Genomic DNA, 24,918 nt, shown 5'->3' on the forward strand with positions numbered 1-24,918 from the left:
TGTTAGGATTGAAAGTAATTCCCCTAACTAAATTAAGTGTATAAGCCATAGCTAAACCCTCAAAATAATTGTTTAATATAATAAGTTTAATATTTTGATGCATAATTACTTATAATGAATATCATATGTATTTTATAACAATCTTTTAAAATGATACATAAAAGTATGAATTAAAAGAATATATAATAATGTTACTATAATTTGTTTCCATATGTATTTCAAAATCCTTTAGATTTTGGTCGAAATAAAATCCATTCTTTTATATCATATCTACTGTCATAACTAGGCAACCCAGACAACAAGCTATAATTCAAGTCGTCTGGCTTTTTGGCTGCTGGCAATCAACAAATTGCCAAAGGTTTGAGTAACTATTTTTTGAATGACGGAAGACAAAATGTCAGACATCTTTGGATTTTGGTCAAAATAAAATCCATTCTTTTATATCATACCCACTGTCATAACTAGGCAACCCAGACAACAAGCTATAATTCAAGTCGTCTGGGTTTTTGGCTAATGGCAATCAACAAATTGCCAAAGGTTTGAGTAACTATTTTTTGAATGACGGAAGACAAAATGTCAGACATCTTTGGCCATATTTATTGCATAATTTTCAAAATGGGTGAAATGCATAAGATGCACTGACAATCCCTTTCTCATGCATTCACTTGCAGTGAGAAGGAAAGTCCAATAACTCATTCAATACAAAGCTTTTTCAAAAAAAATGGTGAGGTTGGTTAAGGCCTTCTTGCATGTTGAATACCAAAATTAAGCTTAAAATGTGTTATATTCAGATGTAAATAATGTCGGAAGAGAAGAAAATACACTTGAACAAAATGCTGACAAAGTTTGGTAAAATTCCATAGTGCAGTATGCAATGAGAAAAAAACCTTCCTCAACCTTTTTTTGAAATAGCTTTTTTTTTCTCTATGGTTTTTAAAATATGTGGTTTTAAGATCTTCATGGAGTTTCTTAAAGGCTAAATCCTAGCCAGCAGGATCTCCCTTGCCATAGAGTTCTGATATTACTCCTGCTAACCTCAGTAGAATTGATTTCTGGTCAGCCACAACTTATACTCCTAGAATTGTTCCAGACACAATATGGCTTCCTGAATTTGCTTGAGTGACTACAAAACAATTTCTCCAAGTTGAGATTGAACTTGATGTGTTTATACAAATACTGTATTTATCAAAACCAACTTGGCTTGGAGCAATAATTATTTAGTCATCACATTTGGAATAAGTTTGTTGCAATAAATTGCCATTGGAGTAGTGTGAGCAAAGAATTCCATCATCTTCGTTTTCTCTGGATGAGTTACTAGTAAAATTTCTGTCTGGTATCAAACATTTCAATCTGGTATTCTTAGATCTTTGTTCACTCTGCATTGTTCTAACAGGTATGTTTATTACTGCCATCAAACATACTTGAAGCACTTGGTCTCAGAAGAAGGAATCCTTGTCTTGAACAAGACAGAGTCAGCCCTGTACTGAGTCTTCACAAGAGGCATGTAGCCATAAACTCTCTCAAAAAAATTGATGCATTCATGACGTTCTTCAAAGTGGGATTTATCCTCCCACAATGAGATAGGACAGCTTGGGCAGAGGAATGTCCAGCGAGATGTTACCTGGCAAATATGATCAGTAATAAATGAGTGTAAATGTAAAGGCAATCTATTTTACTTTGAGACTGCAGGCAGTGGTTGCCCAATTATTCTCCCAAGCCAGGGGATTGGGTTAAATAGTTGGACTTCGGGTACACCCTTTACCCTCTCAAACTATCTGTGCTCCTCATGAGGTTAACAAACAGAGAGAAGTTGAATCAGACATGAAGATCCTGAGCATCAAACCATAGACCTTCAGCTCCTAAGTTTGCACACTAACCAACAGACTGAGTTACCCCTGCTTTTAACGCATGACATTAGTTTATTAAAGAACAAGAAATTTCTCTCTTTGGAAGTTGATTTCACACTGTTACAGTTATTGCAGATTTCGCACAATCTCAGTGTCATAAATTTTTGAGTAGAGTTGCTTGTCAGTTCTTAGGCTGCGTTCATAATGTATGGCAGAGGGGGGGGGGGGGGGGGAGCAGGTGAAAATAAATTTGAAATTTCCAGAATAATTCTTAACACCCCCCACCTTTTTCTGATAAAAATTTGCCCATCCCCCTTTTTCCTACCAAAATTTCCCGATCCTGAAGAAAGAGATGCTTCTCGATGTCTGATAGTATTTTATTCTACAACGATGATAGAGTCCTAAGATACAAATATATAAAATCTAAGCTAAATAATAGCACTTAAAGTAAATCATGTATAGATAAATGTGAAGTAAACGATTACACATATAATAAATGGAGAACTTACATAAATAAAGATATACTGGTGCTGAATAGTCTTGTATTATAGTTCTGTCCTAAAACGTAATCTTAACGTAAACAAGATGGCCGCTCCTACTGAGCCGGTCAGCGGTATCTAACTCGTGTCCAGGCCCTAGTGGCCAGTAGAGAACTCTTCATCCCCCCCAGTCCTGGAATCTCTGACTGGGCAGTCAGAATTACTGGACTCAGTTTCTAACCCAGGTGCCTGTCTAGGGTTCATAGCGCCGTGGTGTCCTTCTGTCACGTGTAGGGCGTATGTATGGAGGTGCCTGGGTCAACGGGTTTTCTGGGGGACTGACGTCTGGTTGTGGTCCCTCGGTGGCTGGTGGTTGGGGGTGTGTGGGGACGATGGGTTGAGGAACGTTTGGGGATGTGGCACATGGTTCATCTTGTGGTAGCTCACAGGCCTCTTCAAGTGGTCCCTTGTCTGTGGGTATCAGTATGTGCTCCTGCTCCTGGCTTCTTCCTAGGGACGGCGGCGGGGATACTGTCTGCTGCGGGACTGTCGGGTGGACTGGTGTGTAAGCTCTCAGGAATCGACGATTGCGCAGTGTCAGCCGTCCCGATCCATCTACTTTCACTCTGTATTGGTCGTTCTTCATGGATTCAACTACAAGGCCAGATCGGTCCCACTTAGTTGGGTTTGGGCCATGCTGGTTTTGAAGGAAGACTCGGTCGCCAGGGGTTAGTGGGCGAAGTGGTCTCGAGTGGATTCTCAAGGACTCGGTTGTGCGGGACATCCTTGTGCGCAGGGCTTCTTCCTTCGCTATCCAAGCCTGACGCCATAGTGGTCGGACGTTGGGGTTTGAGAACTTTTCTAGTCGACTTACAAAGGTAAGTGAGTCTCGTAGTGGCCGACCAAAGATTATTTGTGCGGGTGATAAGTTGCAGTCGCGGTCGGGCGTGTTTCGCAGCTGTAGGATTGCACGCAAGAAGCGGTCTTGGTCGAGGTTCCCGGTTGGACCAGTGTTGGACATTAAAAGTCTCTTTGCTGCCTTAACAGCAACCTCCGCTCTCCCATTGGACTGGGGGAAGCTTACTGAGGACACGCGGTGTCGCACGTTCCAGGAGCGGAGGAAGTTTTGAGTGTTACCTGCTGTGAACTCTGGGCCACCATCACTCCCAAGTTCCTCTGGGACGCCGAACGTAGCGAAGAATCTGCGTAAATGATGGACCAGGCCTGCTGATCCTCCTAGATCGGTGCCAGCTGTTGAGCGTAGAACCTCTACCCAACCTGAGAGGCGGTCTCCGACGACAAGGTAGTGGCAACCCCCGTGGTCGAAGAAGTCTGCAAAGATCGCTTCGAAGGGGGTGGATGGTGGTGGCGAAGGTAGAGGGGGTGTGGCCGCTTGTGACGGGGCATTGCGGTTGCAGTCGGCACATCTTTCTCTGGTGTCCTGAATGTCCTTTGATAGCCCAGGCCAGTAGACGATGGCACGGGCACGCTGTTCCATCGTGGAGGCCCCTTGGTGGGCAGCGTGGAGGTGCTGGAGGATCCCTTGGCGTAGGGAGGAGGGAACAATGACGCGGTCGTTGTACAGCAGGACACCTTCTTGGATATAGATGGATTCGCTGATTGGGGAGAGATTGGTTAAGGTAGGGTCTTTGCTGTCTATATTGCCGTTTTGCTCGAGGAGACGGGGAGCGTGGCAGAGGGATTCATCTTTAGCTGTTTCCTGTGCTAGGAGGGACCACGATATTGCACTGAGGCCTTGAGCGTCTTCGCGGATTGTAGACATCAGCGCTGATTCTGCTAGGTCAGGTTCGCTTGGTTTACCGAGTGAGTAGTGGTTCTCGGAGCTCGATGGTGAGGGGTGTCTTGAAGTGGCGTCAGCGGCGTGGTTGGTTTTCCCGGGTCTGTGGACAATCTCGAAGCGCCACGGTAGGGTGCGCTGCTTTAGTCGGAACAGGCGGGAGTTCGATATTTCGTCTAGTGTGCGGTCACCGAAGATTTTTACTAGTGGCTTATGGTCGGTTACTATCACAAGGTTGTCACATCCTTGCGTAAAATATCGTGTTTGTTCGAGGCCCCAAGCGACAGCAAGTGCCTCACCTTCGACGGCTGCGTAACGCTGCTCTGCTGATGAAAGGAATCTTGAACCTGCTAGCGTGATTTTCCATCCCCCTGGGCAGCAGTCTGGTATACCGGAGGGGCAGTTGCAATGTTGCTGAAGCAGGAAGTAACCGATCCCGCGGTTGGACCAATCAGGCCGTAGGCAGGTGCGCCGTTGCATGTCAAAGATTTCAACACCTTCCCGGATGGCTTCTACGATGACTTCTTTGGACTGTTGGAATGCTGCCTCCAGGTCTTGGGACCATGTGAACTTACATCGAGGGCTGAGAAAAGGTTTGAATACGGCCATTGTGTCTCGCAACTGTGCGTAGTTCGCCACCTGGTTGACGAGGCCAAACCAGCTCCTGATGTCTGTCGTTGATTCTGGGGAAGGGAAGTCGCGGATGGCATCCAGGTACTTGGGGAGCGGTTCGATTGTTGCGTCCGATATCTGGAATCCCGCAAAGCTGACACTTTTCCCTGCAAATTGAAACTTATCTGGGTTGAGGACGATGCCGGACTGGCCGACTCTGGTCAGGAAGTCAATCGTTCTCCACCAATGTTGTTCCAGATCGGTGTCGTGGTGTATGGTGTCATCTACGCAACGTTCCTTTCGTTCAAACTCCGAGAGGATGGCACTGAAACGGCGATTGTATCCGTCTCCTGAGGACAGGAAGCCTTGCGGCGCCCTGGTGTATCGCCAGCGTCCAAATGGTGTGATAAACGTGGTGAGATGGCGATCTGATTCTCGCAGTGGGACGCTGTGATAACCGTTCCAGGCATCCGTGACCGTCTTCCACGTGTTCTTGGGGATGCGTCGCGCCAGGTGGAAGGGTGACTCAGTGGCGAAGGTTTCGCGTTGGCAGAACTTGTTAAGGGGTGATAGGTCCACAGTCCTGCGGGGTGAACCGTCGTGCTTCCGAGTGACCACCATGCGGTGGCACCAGGTCACCGGTTCCCCATACGGCACTCGCTCGACAACACCGAGTGCCTCATCGCGGAGGAGGTCCTCATAGACTTTCTGCTGCCAATGGACAGGCATGCTGGCTGGTTTGTGACATGCCTTTGGTGTGGCCTCTGGATCCACATGTATCTCAACTGGAGGTCCTGCCATGCAGGGCAATGCTCGATGAGGGCAAGTGTTGAAGGTTGAAGATGCGTATTGTTCGAGGAGCCAGGCTTTCATTCTTTCATTGTTTTCCGGGGTGCACGGAAATGGTAGCTCGTTGGGGCGTTGTGGTGGGGCTGTGCGCAGAGGGCATGAACACGTTGTGTCGTTGGCATTGGGTGGCGTAGTACAGCCATCGTTGATAAACCTACTGGCGTTGATGGATGAGGGTTGTTGTGGTTTATGGACGCTGTCGTGGACGTGTATGCCGTTGAGGGGTGTCTTTGTGTTCTCTCTGGTAGGGAAGTGCTCGCCCAGTAGGTCGAGGTTGAGCAGTGACTCGTAGGACAGGTACATGTCTCGCACGGAGCTGCTTACATACACCATCGAGCGGCAGGTTGTTTTGGCACCGTCTCGTGAGGCTGCTGTTAGTGTGGCAAAGAACGCACCCTCAATGGCGATAGGGGAGCGGTTGGCGGCTGAGAGGCCAAGACTGACTGGTCGCAAGTCATCACGGGAAAATCCACAGGCAGTGAACTCCTCTAGGGACCAGAGGTCTGATTGTGCGCCAGTATCTGCGATTGCAGATATTTTTGCCTCCTTGTTAAAGCAGTGGTTGTGAGATCGGTTGTTTGGTCCGTCAACGGTGATGGTGACGGACACTCTGGGGTGTTCTCTGAAACGAGCTCTTCTCCATTCGCCCTTGGAGAATATGTGATGCTCTAGTCTCGTTGATGGGGGCCTATGGATTGTACTATGTGTTATGGTCAGGTCCCGTTTATAGCGTTGAGAGTGCTGTCTTCTTCGGCGCCGATGACTGTTGTGGGTGCTGTGTACGCTGACTGTTGTGATTTGGGCGATAGGCTCAGATTCTAGTGCCTGGATGTTGGCGGGTTTTTGGCGTTGCTTTCGTCTTCGGGCCCTGTAGCAGTTTATGCACACTTGATGGGGCTTGGTGTTCCATCCTCGCGCTCCTTCTGTAAAGGTTTCGAAGGGACTCTTACAGTCGGGGCAAGTTGCCTCTTTGGCTTGATCTGGATGTGATGGGGCCGCAGAGGGTTGTGTTCTTCGTTGTTGCTGGAATGATGACATGCCAGAGAGGGTTGATGGTGGGAGTGCATTTCGGGCCATTTCTTTGTTTTCCACCAAGGCAATAACGTCGTTCACCGCTTTCTGCAGGATGTCTTTGGTCCCGAGTACCTCGCGACGTATGTCGGGGTCGTAAATGCCGTTGAGTAGGACGTCTCGGAGGATGTGGTCTGTATAGTTAACGGTTTTGCCGCACTCGCACCGTGTGCTGTAGGCACAGGTTTCGGCCTTTCCTCGCGCCCGAGCTGTGAAGGCACGGAATGCCTCGTCGCGTTCCTGATGTAATTGCAGCAACTCGGTGCGTATAACGCACGTGGCAACCGGGATGACGGCCAGTGAGCGCATAGCAGAGAGAAGATTTCCGAGGGATTCCGATGTTGCCTTGTGGTTGGCCTTTAGGATGCTATCTCCCAATGCAGGTCCAGCACACTGAAAGAGCTGAGATGGGGCTGAAGCATCGTCTATGCCAGAGCCAGAGCGAAATACTTCCCAACGGCGGACGAATACGTTCCATTCCTCTATTGAAATGCCGATGTCTACTTTCGGCCGATCTAGTTTCGGTCCTCTTGACGCTGGGGCCTGGAGCGTTGTGGCAGTGTCTCTGTGTGCTAGCCCATGGTTATTTAGTAGTGCAACGGCGACGGCGTCTGTGACATCCTGTGTCTTAAAGGTGCAGCTAGGAACAGAACATTCAACTACAACCATGACTCTATCATGAAGAAAGAGATGCTTCTCGATGTCTGATAGTATTTTATTCTACAACGATGATAGAGTCCTAAGATACAAATATATAAAATCTAAGCTAAATAATAGCACTTAAAGTAAATCATGTATAGATAAATGTGAAGTAAACGATTACACATATAATAAATGGAAAACTTACATAAATAAAGATATACTGGTGCTGAATAGTCTTGTATTATAGTTCTGTCCTAAAACGTAATCTTAACGTAAACAAGATGGCCGCTCCTACTGAGCCGGTCAGCGGTATCTAACTCGTGTCCAGGCCCTAGTGGCCAGTAGAGAACTCTTCAGATCCCCCCTCAATTTTGCCTGCCCTCCCCCCCTCCGCCATCATTATGAACACAGCCTTACCTGTCCTCAGTGAGTTTTTTTCTGGGATATCCCATTTTCTTTCAACCAAAAAATTCAACTTCTGAATTCAGACTGTTGAAAATGTGATTGATGGAAGCCAAAACCCAGACAACTCTGGGTCATGTAATAATTATGAAAATGAATGTAATTATTTTTTCATAATATGACAAATTAAAAATATATAATATTTACACATTTTCTCACCTTTAAAGGTGGTTTGCGTGTGATGTGGGAAACCAAGAAGTTCATAGCAATATCTTCACAGTTCTTGTACTCATCAACCTTGTTGATTATCATTTTTGGCATCCAGTGAGTGTAGAGATAAAAATAATACTGTCGAGAGAAAAAAATTGTTTAACCTCCTTCAATACTTCTATTCCTTTATAATACTCACTTAAAATATATAGAATGCTTGACTGAAATGTATGCCAAAAATACTTACTCTGTGAATAAATGCTGCTCCAGTAAGAATCAATGACAGCTCACAGGCATATTTTGATTCATAAGTCCATCTTTTATTCACGTCATCCCACGCATGGTACCGACCAGGAAATCCAACAACTCTGTCTCTATTCTCACGCCAAACCCTGTCAGAAATCAGCATAAAACTAACAATTCAACTTAGATGGGTGGGTGTAGGGATGGAGTGATGAAGTGATGGATGTTTGGGAATCAAGGGTTGTATACCAGTAGTACACTCGCCTCTCACCTCTGCAGTCTCAGGTTTGATTCCTACACTTAGCATCAAATGTGAGTAGAGTTTTTATCCAGATTCTCTGGTTTTCCCTGCCTCTGCAAAACCTGACAAACTAAATTCCAATTTGATCTGTGAGTTAGCCAAGCCCTCACATTGATCAGCCTGGAGGTTGTTTCAGGGTTCCATCTGTTCATGAGCCATACCCAGACTTAAATCAGCCCAGAGGTTGTTTCAGAATTTGACCTGTGAGTTAGCAAAGCCCCTAAATTGATCAGCCTGAAGTTTGTTTCAGGGTTCCATCTGTGAAAGAGCTGTGCCCTGACATTGATCAGCCTGGACATCATTTACTGAGTTAAATGAAAATTGAAAAACAATTTATGGTTAGAGAGATAGATGGATGGATGAAGGGATTGATGGATGGACATTTTTTACCTGAATGCCAACAATATTTCATCATGACGTAACTCAACATCATCATCGATAGACAGGATAGCATCAGTTTCAATCACATCATATGGAATAAACCTGTTATTCAGACTGTTCTTTGAAGTCTTGACCACCTAATTTCAAAAATACTTTCTTTACCATGTATGTTATTGAAGAAATATAATTGAGCTGTGTAAAGTTATGAAGCAAAAGAGGATTGACAGAACACAAGAGAAGTATTGGGAGAAGCATGACACACACTAGTAGAGTGTTTTCAACACTCCTAGACAGTTCTGCTGATCCCAAAGTGCTTTATGACTGCACACAACACAGCAAGATTTTTATTTCTTTCATAAAATGCAAAATACAATAAATATTTTTTTGGATAGGAATGACATTACTGAAAGTGCGCATATGTGCTGCATACTCTCATAAAGCACATGCCAACAACCAATCAGAAAGCAAGATTTATGACAGCTATTTTTATACTTACATGAACAGGTACCCCAATATCTGGCCATCGCAAGCTAGGGGAAGGTGTAAGAGGGCTGTTCCACACAACCACAACTTTATTCAAGTATTGCAATCCTACTAGTCTTTGTATTGATTCCATCAAAACCAACTCTCTCTCATAAGTCAATATTACTATTGTGAACTGTTCTTTAGGGTAATTTCCACCTTGGGCCCTAATGAAGGCTTCCCCAGAACCTCCTTTACCTCCACCAAGAGGTTCAAATTCTGTAGTGGAGTTCTTAAAAGCAGCAGAAGATGGAAAAAGTGGTTCAAAGGGATAACTTGGGAGTAAATAACCTGGTCCTGGAGGCTTGTTCCAGTGATCTCTAACAAAGTTAACTGTACTGGTAAAGTTTGCTGTAAATGTTGGAGATTTTATTGGAAGTTCAAGAACAGCATCAGGATCTGGTGGATTTATTAATGGTTTGTTTGAGGGTGAAAATACTGATGTTGATGGGGTTGCTAATAATGGCTTGGCTGGAAGAGATAGCTTTGTTCTAACAGCTGCTAATATGGCATCCAAAGTAGCTTGAGGTGTTAAAAGGTAGTTTTCCCACAAGAATCGACCCTGTCGTCTGAGTTCCAACAGTTCATTTACTGTCACAGTGTGTAGTAATGCATTAAGTTCTGTGATGCGAGGAGAGGGTAGAATCATAGCAGCCAGATGCCAGTCGATCATATCACTGAAGGGTAGAGATACTGCACTACTCAGAATCACTGGTATTGCTCCACTCTGCAGGGCTTCAATCAGACGAACTTGAGCTGCATCCCAAGATCCAATGCTATTCATAGGTCCTGGTATTATGGCAAAAGTAGATTTTTCGAGTATCCCTATTCTAGTTTCATGGCTGCCACATAACTTCCATTCTAAAGGGTCCACTTCATTTCCACTTTCATTAATGCTGCCTTTGCAACTCGTAAAAATATAAAAATCATTCGCTTCTTTTGACAGGGATAAAAATTCATTTGCACTTAAAAATGAATATTTTTTGCCAGTTTTGGTAATCTGTCCTTCAAAGCTCAGGAAGTACTTTCTAAAAGCTGGCAGTTGTGGAGGTGGCTGTTCCCACAATCCTTCCCCAAGTGATTGACTGATATTGATAGGCGGGATGACCAGGTCAAAACCAGGACGCAGATGTGAACTAGAAAAGGAAGTCTGGCCCACAAATGCCATTCCAAAATTGATTCCAATTCCTCTGATATCTTTGTAAGTGTTTGTTGATGATTTTAAATTTAATAAAAAATGATTCCTGCCATCTTCATTCCAGTAAGACAAGGAATGTATAACGTGGTCTAAATCTTCTTTCGATATTTCATCCAGGGATCCCACAAGGACAACATAAATGCAAGCAGTCATAGGATCTGATGTATAGTATAAACTGTCTTTGAGTAGTTTGTATATGGACATAACATCAAATGAGGGATTAGATGCAATCAGATAGTTTGTAGGATCATAAACATAGAATGAAAATCCCTTAGCATAAGGACAACGACTAAAATCAAAGCACTTCTCAAGGTTACAAGAATCAACATCTTCGTTATTTAAAGATAAAATTTGATTTCTCTGTAGTGGTAATTCTGGTGCTTTTGGCAACCTCATTTCAGGCAATTTTGGACACTGATTCATTTTAGTTTTTTCTATTTTATAAACGTCTAATTTTCGTTTAGCACGACTAACCAAATCCTTAACAGATTTTGAATCCTTCTGTAATTTTTCCGCACTCTCATGAAGTTTTTGAATATCTTTTTGGATTATGTGTCTCTTTCCTTCTAAATCCCTCAGTTCATTGGACAAAGAAAGCTTAATTCTTTCTAATTCTGTAATCTGTCGCCGGTATTCTTCGAGTCTTTCCAGTAAAAACTCATCTTTTGCATAAGACTTATCAAGCTTGGTTCTTGTCTGAAAGGACTGAATAGTAAAATCCCTTGAGCCAGTATCTCCGTTTAAATGGTGAAGAAACACAAGCGGTCCAATAACTGCAAACACCAGGGCACAGATAAGCACTTTCAGGACAAGATAATCCTTTATTTTACTAGGCAAACGTGGCATTCTCCGAAACATTTTAAAAAATCTTTCGCGTTTTTGGCATAACTTGGACAGGAAGGCGAAGGACGATGAATTTTTCCGTCCGCTACAACCAACAAACCGATTTAGCACTAGCGGTATTTTCTTCAGTTACTTATTCATCAATCCATCGAAATGTATGCTTTCTTTAAAAATTCATAAAAAGGAATCGTAAAAAAAAAAACAAGACGCTTGCTCATGAGGTCCACATGTTGTAGGTGCGTCTATCACCGTCGCCATTAATCATGCCGAATACTTGTCTTTTTTGACAGCTTTATCCACTCAATTCTTGAATAAAATCCATCTAGAGGATATCCTTGTCGTTCCTAGGGATCACTTTGAGTAGTAGACGTGTAAAAAAGGAAGACACAACCACGAATAATTGGTAAAAAAACAAATGCTGTTACTCGATCTGTCACTGCGGTTTTATTTTGGCTCGCGTAGTATCTCATTAGCATATTTGACCGCTCCAGGTCTCTCCATAACGCAGGAAACCCACCGTTTAAAAAAACTTTTGGCAGCGCAAGCGGATTGTCATTGTGAAATAGCAATGCAATGCCTGCACTTGAAGTGGCTTTTTTTCCTGCTAGTCAAATTTAGTTTTATAGGCAGAATATCCCTTTTTAAGAAGTTCAAAAATGTATGACCCATTTTTTACAACCCCCTTTACTTTATGACCAGCTAATAGTAATATCTTTGTCAGTCACAACATGACGTAAAAACTGCTCATCTCACTGTAATACCATTACATTGATCAAATAAAACTATACATGGCTGAGGTGCAGGGGAGGGGGGGGGGTGAGGGAGGGCTACCGCGCCCCTTTGCCCTTCCCTGGATCGGCTCCCTGCACATTTTATAAAAACTCAGACAACTGTCCCATCCAGGTATCCCAACGTTAACCTGCGTCCAGGGCCTTGTCTCCATCTCCATCGATGCATCCTCGGGTACCCAGGAGTAAAATTCTGTCCCTCGTTTCGCGAGAAACAAAAAGAAAGCGACAGAATTTTAGCCCTGGGTTATCGAGGATGCATCGATCGTGATCTACAACAAGTCTGCCGATCTTTCCAAAGGTCAGACACAGCCGTAAGTGGAGTCAAATTTTTGGAGTCGATACCTCTGCGCAAACAAAAAAGAAGGGCAGTAGTACTCAAATAACGTTTTTACAACTCAGCTGGTGCCTGTCAATTAACCTTTTGATATGTAACTCGTGATCAGTCTTATTTATATGCAGTTATATCATCATCTTATAATGCTTGCTTGCTTGCATCATCTTGCTACATGCACGTATTTTGTTAGTGATAGGATCCGATCTTTTAACAGGGCATCAATCAAATTAACCACGCCTTAATCGGCCACCATCTCCGTAACAAATTATATTCTTTTAATCTCAAGTTCTTTTGATTTCATATGAACCAAAGCAGAATTTAAAATCATTGAGTCCAGCGTGAGAAACTTCTATCCTGGAACGCTTGGCGTAAATGTTTTAGCAGAATGTTGGGCAATCTTGACACCACTACATATGACCAGACTCACTCACGCTCAGCCAACGCAAGCCGAAAGACACGAAACTAGCTATATAATCCTGAAGGGACCGTCCCAAAATTGATTGATGGAAGTCCAGGTCGATGTACACAGACCAGAACATAGATTGACAAAAGATAAGACAAGCACGTTTTCTTTGCATATTCGTGATATAAATATTAGTAGCTTGGATTTTTGCCTGCTTGTGATTCCCAGATCCGTGCTGGGATTTTCTGATATTTCTTTTGAATTTTTGAATATTTATTTAATTTGGGTTTGTACTAAAAATGAAGTTACATTGCGTGAGGCGTAAATAATATTGTAACGGTTGAATTACTGTGATAGCGTGATGCGTGACAGGTGGTGTATTAACGTCATGCAATGCAATTTCCGGTTAAAGTTGACATAAACTTTTCGTAAAAAATCTTACAAGCTCACACCACAGTTAATAACTATGCTCACACTGAGCTAACTCAGACAGGACAACAATCTCGAACAATATTAGTACTAAACTTTATACCAAGTTTTTTCCCGATAACTGAGTGTTTAGTTTGCAATTTAAAAGTTAAATTTTTATTAAGCGAAACGTAAACACAACTGTTGCCTCTAACACTCTTGGCATAATATAGCTATTGTTTCATGATGACTGTACGTGACCTATTTATTATTTCTACTGAAGCAAAGAAGCCAAGATTCGAGAAAAAAATATCAATATTTTTAATAAATGCAGAACATCATGTAAACTGCATGGGGTAATCGATGCAAAGGACTTTTACCGTCTATTGATTTTTCGTTACATTTTATTTTATTTTCACATATTACATTTATCACGTTTTCCACTCGCATCGGCTCTGTTATGAGAAGTTAGGTGATACAGGAAATGAAGGATTGGAGAATGCTGAATGCTCTTGGAATAAATCAGCCCTTTTAAAGTATATTATTTTTTGGAGTAACACTAAATAGGAAAAAAAATTGGGAAATTTCCATCCATTATATGAACTCACTTCAGGCATTCCCGGAGCAAATCAGATAGAATTACTAAGATTATAATTATACAGCGCCAGCGAGCCCGTTGTGCCCGCGGACATTTGTGCCTGTCATGCGCGCGCGCCCGCGCCAGTGACGCCTGTTCATTACTGTTGTTATTGGTCGGCCATCTTGCGACTACGTTTCATTATTAAAGCTTGTTCATTCGTTTACGTCGTTCGTCGTGTTTACTGGCGTGGTGGCAGCGATTAAAGGACCCACGAACAACAGTATAAATACAACGATCAATAGCAGAAGTCTCGTAACGAGCCAACCTGTACGGTGGTTGGAAAACGAACAGCAAGAAACGTACACAAGAGCTTACGAAACACATTCACACGGCCTCATCAACAATCACCCAAACCATCGACTCCAAAAATGACTTCAACAAGAGCACCAAAACAATGGACACTGACTAAAAACGAGACAATCACTTCCTTCGAAGCATGGAGACAAAACCTACAGTATACATTATCTCTCGACGTAAATTTCGCATCCTTCCTTGGTGATACCGTGACGTGGCTAAAGAAATCTCGAGGCCCTCTAAGAGGCTTTACTGATGACGGTGAAGCAGTCCCTGTCGCTAGACGTCGAACAGCACAGCAAAAGTGTACCCATCTGGAGTTGATGCTTGGCCAAATCGCTAATTATTGCCCAGTTATCTCTAGAAATTCAATTGTCAAGAACTCAACATCTATCAACTCCATCTGGCAAATGATTCGCATGCATTATGGGTTCCAGTCCACCGGAGCACACTTTATCGACTTTAATAACATTAAACTGGAACATGACGAACGCCCAGAAGACCTCTTTCAACGACTGATGTCCTTCGTCGAAGACAATCTCCTCATCGCTAATGGCAATATCACCCACCATGGCGAGATTATAACCGCCGACGAGGAATCAACACCCAGTCTTGAAAATATGATCGTTCTCACCTGGCTTAGACTAATCCACCCGGACTTCCCAAACCTCGTAAAACAACGATATGGCACGGAACTTCGCTCCAGAACCCTCGCATCGATAAAACCAGAAATCTCCCAAGCGTTGGACTCACTGCTTGACGAACTACGCACAGCCGCTGATTCCAAGATACTACGCGCTACAGCGTCAAAATTTAGATTCCCTGCCTCACGTGAACCAAACAAATTGCCAAACAGTCGCCGCCCAACGACTTCCAGACGCCCCAGGTCATGCCCACTATGCAAAGAAGCAGGCCGCGCAGATCAACAGCATTTCCTAAGTAAGTGCCCTTACTTACCTCCTGAGGACAGACTCTTCCTCGCCAAGACTCGCTCGACAACCAACTATGAAGAGGAAGTAGAAGAAGACGACGATAACCTAGATCTGTACGCACCTGATCAAGTTGACAGTGAAGCGTCAGCCCTTCCGTCCGCACGTTCCATCTCCCGAAGGGTCAGCACCAGAAGGTCACCCCTACTCAACGCCTTCTATCGACAACACCCAGTGAGGCTGACCCTCGACACCGGCGCCGAAACCAGCATGATTAAAGCGTCCGTTGCCCAGACACTTGGTCTTACCGTCGAAAAGTCTTCCCAACAAGCATTGCAAGCCGATGGTACGACACCGCTGACCGTTATTGGCGAAGTACACGTCCTGCTCTCTCGTTCCAACAAGAAACTCGCGCTCGACGCCCTCGTAGTAGAGGACAACTGGAATACCCTTCCTCATCGCGAACGACATCTCAGTTCGCCCAGCCACTCAACAGATAACTATACAAGGCTCCGAAACCATCTTGTACCACACCGATGAAAAACACAGCACTCAGGCTCACACCATACGCCACGCCACGTCGTATGTGTTACGTTCATCGTCGCCCACCACCGTTATCTGGCCTGGAGATTACCTAGAAGTTGACGTCCCCCCCGAGCTGGGAACTGACAACACTATCGCCATTGAACCCCGTAGTGATACGTCCCAACTCAAACGCCCTCCACCCAGCGAAAACCCATGGCCCCAACCACGAGTCATAGATACAGTCGGAGGTAAAGTGCGAATTACCAACACGTCCGACGAACCATACACCGTCCGACGCCACGACCACATCTGCTGGGCCCGCCCAACCGTCCCAGCGACTCCTCCCGAAGCGGCTCCACCCTCAACACTCCCCGTTACAGAAGTAAAGCCTACCCCGCCGTCCTCAGGCAGCGTAAGTCTAGATCCAGACAAGCTACTTACAAGTTCCATGCGTGACCAATTCCAGAAGGTCCTACAGAAATACGACAACGTCTTCAAACCGGACATTCCAGGGTACAACGGAGCAGCGGGCCATATAGAAGCCCGCGTAAACATGGGACCGGTACAGCCGCCCCAACGTAAAGGGCGCCTTCCTCAATACTCTCGAAACCAACTAATAGAGCTGCAAGAGAAGTTTGACGAACTGGAAAGAGACCAAGTCTTCCAAAAACCCGAAGATATCGACGTGGCAGTAGAATACCTGAACCCCTCCTTCCTCATAAAGAAACCCTCTGGCGGTCATCGCCTCGTCACTGCCTTTGCAGACGTGGGACGGTACAGCAAACCCCAACCATCACTCATGCCAGACGTTGACTCCACACTACGCACCATTGCACCATGGAAGTTCCTGATAAAGTCTGATCTCAGCCGCGCCTTCTACCAAATACCCCTTGCTAAAGAATCCAGGAAGTACTGCGGCGTAGCCACACCATTTCGTGGCGTACGCGTTTACTGCCGCTCCGCAATGGGAATGCCCGGCTCAGAAACAGCACTCGAAGAGATGATGTGTCGAGTACTTGGTGACTTCATCCAAGAAGGCTGCGTGGCAAAGATAGCAGACGACTTGTACTGCGGAGGAGCAAGCCCCGAAGACCTTCTACCTATCTGGGCACGGGTCCTGGAACAGCTTGACAGGTGCAACCTTAGACTCTCACCAACTAAAACGGTCATCTGTCCAAAGTCCACCACCATATTAGGATGGGTGTGGTCCCAAGGCAAACTATCTGCAAGTCCTCATCGCGTCGCGGTTCTTGCATCTTGTCCTCCTCCAACTACCGTCAAAGGCATGCGCTCTTTTATCGGGTCCTACAAAGTCCTTAGCCGCGTCCTACCAGAGTGTTCCTCCCTAATCGACCCCCTCGAAGGCGCAATCTCGGGTCTCCAGTCACAAGACAAACTTACGTTGAACGAAAGTCTTCTCCACAAGTTTAAAGCTGCTCAGCAGGCCCTCACGTCAACCAAAGCCATCGCTCTACCACGTCCATCCGACTCCTTATGGATCGTAACAGACGGCTCCGTAACCAAACGTGGCCTCGGAGCAACACTATATGTGTCCCGTGAGAACAACCTCTATCTTGCCGGATTTTTCAGCGCAAAACTCCGCAAACACCAAGTCAACTGGCTGCCCTGTGAAATTGAAGCACTGAGTATCGCCGCGGCCGTCAAGCACTTCAGCCCGTTTATAATACAGTCTGAACACCGTACTTGCGTACTCACTGACAGCAAACCATGCGTCCAAGCCATCAATAAACTCTGTCGCGGCGAATTTTCCGCAAGCCCTCGGGTAACATCATTCCTAACTACCGTTAGCCGATATCAAGTCACGTTGCAGCATTTGGCCGGTACGGCTAACCTCCCTTCAGACTTTACGAGCCGCAACGCTCCAGAGTGCCAAGAACCAACATGCCAGGTGTGCAGTTTCATCAAAGAAACAGAAGACTCTGTCGTCCGTGACGTGTCCGTTCAAGACATCATCGACAACACCAAGTCACTTCCATTCACCACGAGATCAGCCTGGCGAGAAATCCAAAACGGATGTCCCGACCTCCGCAGAGTCCATGCCCATCTGAAACAAGGAACTAGACCCTCGAAGAAACTGACTAACATAAAAGACATCAAACGCTATCTAAACGTAACGTCCATCTCCAAAGACGGCATTCTAGTAGTCAAACGCAACCAACCTTTCACCCCCTCATCTGAGGCAATAGTAGTACCACGGTCCGTACTTGATGGTCTTCTCACAGCTCTCCACGTTCGTCTAAACCATCCATCTCGCAACCAGCTTCAGATGGTTGTACTACGCCACTTCTTTGCGTTAGACATGAACAGTGCCCTAACCAGGGTATCCTCGTCATGCCACCCATGTGCCTCCTTACGGAAGTTTCCAAGTTCTCTCGTAAACCAATCATCTGAAGAACCACCCGACGTCGTCGGCATATCCTTCGCTGCTGACGTTATCAAACGACAACGACAAGCAATCTTACTACTCAGAGAGTGTTCGACATCCTACACCAACACTTGTTTAATACAAGACGAAAAGTACGACACCCTGCGCGACGCCCTTACACGCCTCATTGTGGAACTACACCCTTTGGACGGTCCAAGAGCAGTCATTCGAGTAGACCCTGCACCAAGCTTCTTATCTCTTAGCAACAACGACGGTCTAAAACACTTGAACATTTGGCTCGATGTTGGTCGCATAAAGAATAAGAATAAGAACCCAGTCGCCGAAAAGGCTATTCAAGAGCTAGAAGAAGAGCTTCTGCGACAGGAGCCCGGAGGTGGACCCATTACTTCTACTGGCCTCGCACTAGCAACAGCTCGTCTCAACTCTCGCCTACGCCATCAAGGTCTCTCCGCTCGTGAACTATGGACACAGCGCAGTCAATACACCTGTGACCAACTCCCACTATCTGACTACCAGAATATAGTAGCGCAGCACCAGAAGAGGTCCACTAACCATCCCCACAGCGAAAAGTCCAAAGACAAACACGGAGTTGCCGCACCTCAGCCACAGATTCGAGTGGGAGACATAGTTTATTTGATCGCTGACCGCGACAAACTACGTGCTCGTGACCGCTACATCGTTACAGAAGTGAGCGACCCTTGGTGTTACATTAAGAAGTTCACCGGATCCCAACTTCGCGCCACATCATACAAGGTCAAGCTATGTGAGTGCTATGCCGTTCCCGCTCCCCTCGCCTCCTCCCACACTAGTACTCAAGTAATCCACAACGATGCCGACGAAGACTTCGCCACCGTAGACCCAACGTTAGCGTCAGAAGAACCAAGTCCACCAACACCCCCATCGGAACTTATCCGCCCATACGAAGTTGACTTACCAAGCTGGTGTAAACCAAACAATCAAGACAACGCATCGGAAGAAGACACCAACACAACCCCAGAAACAACTGAGCAAGACCCACCACCCTCGCAAGTCACTCTCACCGTCCCACTGCCCATCAACAACGAACTCAGCAGCGAAGAATCTCCCTCGAGACCACAACGAACACGCAAACCCCCAGCCTACCTCAAGGACTACTTCCTATATTGAGACATTATGCGACCTGTAGATGTATGAACCATAATAACTTTGTTATCCAGTTAATTAACAGAAAATAAGGAAGAAGAAGATACTGCGCCAGCGAGCCCGTTGTGCCCGCGGACATTTGTGCCTGTCATGCGCGCGCGCCCGCGCCAGTGACGCCTGTTCATTACTGTTGTTATTGGTCGGCCATCTTGCGACTACGTTTCATTATTAAAGCTTGTTCATTCGTTTACGTCGTTCGTCGTGTTTACTGGCGCAGCGATAAAAAGAACTTGGATTTCGTTGTACGTGCCGGAATTATGAAATAAAAGGTTTGAGTCTCGATGACGACCTGAGGGTTTGACAATCTTTCATGCAACGATTTGAAATAGATGTCGTTCCTTTTGATACGTAATAGATGTCGCAAAAACAAGATCGCACGAGCTGAATAGAATATTTTTTTCTTTAAACATATGGTTAAAATGTTGGAAAATTGAGAACCTCTTTCGATAAGGAAAAGCTGCTAGGAAAAGCCTCGTGCACATATGTATGAATATAATATTAATCAATTTATTCATGGAAAAAATGCCTATTTTATCAGGGCAAATCCTGGCATTTTAGCTGCCCCATGCATAATACGCTATAGATGAAAAACATTGGCCAAATTTCAACACAAAACGTTATCAGCATAGCAGGGAAAAAATAGCCAGCCAATAACAGGTTAATACTTGTTTTAGTGGCAATAAATTGAACAGGATATTTGTTTGTTTTTATACCATTTACTAAGAATAATATTGAGGCGGTAAGTTCAAGCCTCTCTGACTGGTAGAGCGTAGAGATAGCGATATGACTCCTGCGGTACTATACAAAAGTGTCCGGTAGCGGCAATAAAGTGTATCAAAGGATCATTGCACTTTTGAGACAACTTTTTCGGTACTTTATACTAAAACAGTAATAATATTATAGTCGTTTGTGAACACCAAAAGCGCCTTTTTATTGAACCATATATTTTTATTCATATATTTTTTTTTTTTACCACTGCGAATCAAACGCAGTGTTGCTAGGCTTCGGAAAGAATATCGAAGCACGTTTGGCGACTGAACTTGACAACTTTTATTCCTGACAACTTGAGAGTCCATCCAGACAAAATTATAATTCATCTGTCAATAATAAAATGTCTGCGCCAAGATTTTTTGCCTAAAAAGGTTGTAAACAACACGATCAGCCTGCACCGGCCGGCGTTTCATGGCAACTCGACTTTGGTAAATTTTTCACTCAACCCGCACCAAATGAAACCTCTTTTCTATTTTTTCCGTAACTGCGTTCAAAGCATGAAAGACAACATTATAAAGACGCAGAGTTTACAGGACAAAGAACAAAGTAAAAATACTTGCATATCCTTAAAGCCATTACAACTCATCTTAAAATTTGAAGTTCAATTATCACCAAAACATTTCTTTTTGAGTTTTTTGCAAGTTAATTTTGTTCTGAATTAGGGGGTAAAGTATTGCCGACCTTTTTGGAGCATTGCCAACGAAACAAAAACAAGAACATTGATATAATATGGTCAAGTAGCCCCAACATGACACTAGATATTAAAAGAGGATATCAGCTAACTAGTTTTACTTCCTTTACAACAGGGATATTATTTAATGTTCTAGGGAATTGATTTTTTTAAAGCTGCAAAAAAGGCATACAGGGATTTTCCCAGCCAGTGAAATAAACAGTTTTTTTGAGTCCTTCAACGAGGAAAACTTTAATAACGGTAACAGAATCTAAGTGCATTTTCTTGTTTATCATGAGAAACCCCACATGTATAAAACTCCAAGGCGCTAGCCTTATTCAGAGTGAGTTTTACTATATGAATTTTGAATTCTGCCCTTGTCACTTAGTACTACCAACTTGATAACTTATTATAAACTTTGGGCTCTGCAAGCTTATGAATGCTACTTTGTCTTATACGTTTTGTCGTAAAGTTCGTACATGTCTTGGCACTGAAGTTAATTTTGGAGCAATATTATCATGCTATGTTAAATTATAACAACTTTTTAGTCTCTTAACATGTAAGATTTTTTTGGCTAAATATCAAATATAGAAGCTATATATGTTAAGGAAAAAATAATCTATTTACAGCCCAACACTAAGGGTGGATAGAATAACTATTTACTGTCTTTGAAAGGTAAATGTATGCGTCTTTGTAAGGTCTAAAGAAGGCTAATTTAACTGTCCGAGAATCGAACGCATGCTTTTTTCCATCGGCACTGTGTGCACCAAAGATGTCGATTATCCATTCCGTAGACCTTCCTACACTTCTTACTTTCTCCTCGGATTTTTCTGTGATGCTGGGGTTGCGTGGATCGTGTTGTGGAAGCTGTCTTATTTGCTGTGGCCTGATCTGCGATGTGGAAGTCCCAGTTAAAGCGAAGATTCTGTGGCGAGTTTTCCGTCGCTTCCAGGACATCTGAGGGACTGATGCAAGGCTCAGACCATGGGCTCTTGACCATGTCAAAATGGGACTGTGTGGGGGTGGGGGAGAGGGCTAGTGGGTGAGGAAATGGGTCGCAGAAATCTTCTTGGTCGTCGTCCTTTTCTGTAAAATAAAATTCTTCCTCTCCGTCACTGTAGCCATCCTCGGAGTGTCGCTTTGGTCTGAAAAAAAAAACGAAAAAAATATATAAATGATATAAAACCAGAATTTTGTATTTACCGCTGTATAATTATAAAATTGTGTCCAAGTAAAAACAATTAACAATCTTTTGGTACATAGTACAAGTTTTCTACAAGTATGATTGAGGTGAAAACACACACTCACCACAATCCCCAATTTATATTTATATTCATTTATCTGACACCAGAAATGTCAACTACAGCTCAAGAATTGGTTTCGATGAAACCCGATAATTATTAATTTGCAATTTCACGACCTACAAATAAATTTATTCCTAAAATGTTGAGGCTGCACTTTTTTGAAGTCATTTGTCTAATCCCAAAAGAAATACTTTTTGATATATCAAGGAAAGTAATCCATATAGGCTATTGGTAATCTCAATAACGGTTTTTAATTTTTTTTCAACAACACGCAATATCAGAGAGGGTTTTTATGATATCATAATTTGGAGTTTTCTTTTAATTGCGTTTTAACACGCTCGAAGCAGTCCATTGTTTACGAAAACAATTTTTTTTCAATACCGTAAAAATTAACAAATTTGTAGCCAAGAAAAATGTTTCAAAATTTTTCGCCAAAGAGGTAGCAAAAAAAGATTGTCAAAATTCTATTTTTCGTATTTCGTATTTTCGTATTTAAACATACCCTCTTTCAGGCCGAATATAATTGTATTCTATATGTACGTTTTCCTTACCCAAGATGAATTGTACGAACATGACGAATTATCCCTGGAACAGTGGAAAGAGTTTTCCCACATCCTGGCCATGTACAGAGGTATACAACCTTCTTTGAACCAGTTGATGAGATACTGTTCTGTAAAGAGAAATTAAACCTTGGTTTCAGCATGCTAGTTCTTGGATCGATGTCGTCATGCCAAAAAAGAGCGAAACCCATTCGATTGCAACCGATTTGAAATTAACAAGCCTTGATGAAATAGAACGAACTATTTAAATGCTATTAATAATGTTATTTTGAAGGTAGGCAAGTCCAGAGCAGTTTGAGGTTGTTCGGTAGGGCAACTCATGGTGGCTAAAACCCCGAAATATCGCGCAGAAATATAATAATAGAAAAGGAATCCGAGAGTTAGAGAAAGCGTGCCAATTAACACAGTTTATTGGTCATGCAAGGAAAGCCCTTCCTTAGCAAAGAATTAAGCGACTTCTACTCTACGGTTGAGTAATACCATTAACAAACACGGTAGCACAGAAAAAAACAATTACGTTATGTTATGAGAGAATTTTTAAACAACAAATGACACTTGTTTTTGGATAATATAACTGAACGGATGAAACCGAGGAAGTATTCGATCCAAATTAAAAACGACTGAAATAAATGAAAGGCCGGTTCAAAACAAAGTCGAACACAAAACCCGGCTTTTGAGATTTGCATAATCACATGATCTCGAATCAGTTGGTTGTTTACAACCCGAATGGCACTAAAATATTTTCAGATGCGCGAATAATCTTGGCTTCTAACCTTTCTTTTCCGAGTGCGTTCTTTCTTTATAAACTCGATTCCTATTCCCTCGTCATAGTGGTAGGAAGGGCTGTATTTGAAGTCCTCCAAAGTAGAGGGAGATGTCGGTGAATTTGAAAGGCTGTAAGAGTTCGGTGATCCAACGTTAGCCATTTCCGTTCCTGAATCAGGTGATGGCGAAAATATTATCTCTTCTTTGAACACTAAGAAAATTAAAAGGAAATAAACTCCATTAATACTTAGTGATTATAGCAGCAATTTGAAATCTTAGGAGAACAAACGTTAATGGAATTACTGTGTAAAGTTTAGCCGGTATTTATAAGAAGAGCGTGAGATAAAGAACTGCTGAGGTAATTCGTTTTTGGAGAAGAAGATGTTCAAAATAGTGACTCACGATTTTCTTGATCTTTTACAACTGGAGAGATAGAGAGGGAGGTTAGAACCAGGGCAGCCATCTCTTCGCTTCTTGTTAAGTTTTCTTGATGTTTTGAAGGACATTGCCTGAAGAAAGAAGAGAGTGAAAATTAAACGAATAAACGCGAATAATGTACAAAAAGGTACATTAAAAAACTTGTGAAAATTTCTAATATCACAAAAACTCGACCTCTACGAATAGGCGAATACTTTTGAATTTGGGTAATTTTCATCCAAAAAAAGAAAGAACCGTCTAAGAAAAAACCCTAAAAAAACACGGTAATTTGAGAAGCAAAGATCCTTGTTTACGTCGAATTATCGTCGCCGTTAGATGTAAGATTTTTCCACTTACTCAAAATCCACGCTTTGGGCCTTTATCTTGCATGGGACTGGACATTCCTTGCTAGGGAGATGATTCAACAGTTGTCCATCTACAGGAGGTTTCTGTCCTTTGATTAGTCGCAGTTCTTCTTGTTTGACGGTCAACAAGTGTTCGCCACGGTCCATAACACGTACAACGACTTTCTTCCACGATGGTTTGTGCTTCACCACTCTAGCAGGCACTTCTCGTCCATGATAGGTGATGTAAACACGCTGTCCTGAACGAAGCTGGAGACAGCCTACCTTCGCGAAGCTAGGACCAACTATATCGTCTTCGTCCACCTCAGCAATATAGCCATCGTCAAAAAGAATAGTGAACGTGCTTTCGCCGGTTGGTCGACTTTTTACGGCCTCAATCACTCCTGCATAGTACAGACCATCTTTCCAGGGTGCACACACTTTCTGCCCTAGTAAAACGTTTTTCGCTCTCGTCCGAGAGGAATACATTGTAGAGGTTTTTGGAAGTTTTTTGGAGCTGATTTTCTTTCTCTTACCGGTTTAGATCGTCACCTCACGCTGTTCGAAGCCGGGTTTAGTTTGTTTTGGTTCTTAACCCGGTCTGGGGGCGTGTGCTACGATGATTTGAAAAACAATAAAAACCAATCTAAATTACCCCACGATTGGTCAGTTCCAGGTGATTCCTATATAACGAGTCATTTGATTGGCTTATTTTATGTCAAAATGATTGGTTACCTTATATTTTATTTTTAGCTCTATGCCCTAGTGTTTACGAC

At 43.6% G+C, this 24,918-nt stretch overlaps 4 protein-coding genes across 5 annotated transcripts; 1 reads left to right on the top strand and 3 right to left on the bottom strand.

Moving 5' to 3' along the window:
- Positions 1-52: 52 nt before the first annotated feature.
- Positions 53-11,885, bottom strand: LOC116293188 (exostosin-3). The gene is made up of 5 exons (XM_031700586.2): positions 9,332-11,885; positions 8,845-8,972; positions 8,158-8,302; positions 7,920-8,048; positions 53-1,621 (listed from the first exon to the last, which is right to left on the bottom strand). The coding sequence occupies exons 1-5, from the start codon at positions 11,411-11,413 to the stop codon at positions 1,412-1,414; spliced, it is 2,694 nt and encodes an 897-aa protein (XP_031556446.2). The 5' UTR covers positions 11,414-11,885; the 3' UTR covers positions 53-1,411.
- On the bottom strand, positions 2,204-7,651 carry LOC148911830 (uncharacterized). 2 transcript variants are annotated; one of them, XM_089029220.1, is made up of 3 exons: positions 7,504-7,651; positions 2,357-7,395; positions 2,204-2,248 (listed from the first exon to the last, which is right to left on the bottom strand). In XM_089029220.1, the coding sequence occupies exon 2, from the start codon at positions 7,323-7,325 to the stop codon at positions 2,580-2,582; it is 4,746 nt and encodes a 1,581-aa protein (XP_088885346.1). In that variant the 5' UTR covers positions 7,326-7,395; positions 7,504-7,651; the 3' UTR covers positions 2,204-2,248; positions 2,357-2,579. The 2 variants fall into 2 exon arrangements, with proteins under 2 accessions (XP_088885346.1, XP_088885345.1); XM_089029219.1 differs by having other exon boundaries at positions 2,357-7,651.
- A 2,136-nt stretch (positions 11,886-14,021) lies between the features above and the next one.
- On the top strand, positions 14,022-19,599 carry LOC148911831 (uncharacterized). The gene is made up of 2 exons (XM_089029282.1): positions 14,022-15,506; positions 15,754-19,599. Exons 1-2 carry the CDS (start codon positions 14,343-14,345, stop codon positions 19,273-19,275), a joined length of 4,686 nt encoding a protein of 1,561 aa, XP_088885408.1. The 5' UTR covers positions 14,022-14,342; the 3' UTR covers positions 19,276-19,599.
- A 1,376-nt stretch (positions 19,600-20,975) lies between these two features.
- On the bottom strand, positions 20,976-24,736 carry LOC116293183 (zinc finger protein 395). The gene is made up of 5 exons (XM_031700582.2): positions 24,156-24,736; positions 23,784-23,890; positions 23,390-23,592; positions 22,608-22,726; positions 20,976-21,897 (listed from the first exon to the last, which is right to left on the bottom strand). Exons 1-5 carry the CDS (start codon positions 24,629-24,631, stop codon positions 21,468-21,470), a joined length of 1,335 nt encoding a protein of 444 aa, XP_031556442.1. The 5' UTR covers positions 24,632-24,736; the 3' UTR covers positions 20,976-21,467.
- Positions 24,737-24,918: the final 182 nt, after the last annotated feature.

The sequence above is a fragment of the Actinia tenebrosa genome, unplaced genomic scaffold (genome assembly GCF_029948245.1).
Source record: "Actinia tenebrosa isolate PJP-AT-01 unplaced genomic scaffold, QUT_ActTen_1.0 PGA_scaffold13__45_contigs__length_12533684, whole genome shotgun sequence".
NCBI classification, from domain to species: Eukaryota; Metazoa; Cnidaria; class Anthozoa; order Actiniaria; family Actiniidae; genus Actinia; species Actinia tenebrosa.

What these genes read in the sequence shown, in the direction of transcription:
- LOC148911830 (XM_089029220.1), bottom strand. Translation starts at nt 7,325, where the DNA reads ATGGTTGTAGTTGAATGTTCTGTTCCTAGCTGCACCTTTAAGACACAG.
- LOC116293188 (XM_031700586.2), bottom strand. Translation starts at nt 11,413, where the DNA reads ATGTTTCGGAGAATGCCACGTTTGCCTAGTAAAATAAAGGATTATCTT. An exon ending in GAAATATTGTTGGCATTCAG is followed by an intron (nt 8,303 to 8,844) that starts GTAAAAAATGTC and finishes GATTTCTGACAG; the next exon opens with GGTTTGGCGTGAGAATAGAG. An exon ending in GAGCAGCATTTATTCACAGA is followed by an intron (nt 8,049 to 8,157) that starts GTAAGTATTTTT and finishes TTCTCTCGACAG; the next exon opens with TATTATTTTTATCTCTACAC.
- LOC148911831 (XM_089029282.1), top strand. Translation starts at nt 14,343, where the DNA reads ATGACTTCAACAAGAGCACCAAAACAATGGACACTGACTAAAAACGAG. An exon ending in CCCAGACACTTGGTCTTACC is followed by an intron (nt 15,507 to 15,753) that starts GTCGAAAAGTCT and finishes CACAGCACTCAG; the next exon opens with GCTCACACCATACGCCACGC.
- LOC116293183 (XM_031700582.2), bottom strand. Translation starts at nt 24,631, where the DNA reads ATGTATTCCTCTCGGACGAGAGCGAAAAACGTTTTACTAGGGCAGAAA. An exon ending in GCCCAAAGCGTGGATTTTGA is followed by an intron (nt 23,891 to 24,155) that starts GTAAGTGGAAAA and finishes TTCTTTCTTCAG; the next exon opens with GCAATGTCCTTCAAAACATC. An exon ending in TGTAAAAGATCAAGAAAATC is followed by an intron (nt 23,593 to 23,783) that starts GTGAGTCACTAT and finishes TAATTTTCTTAG; the next exon opens with TGTTCAAAGAAGAGATAATA.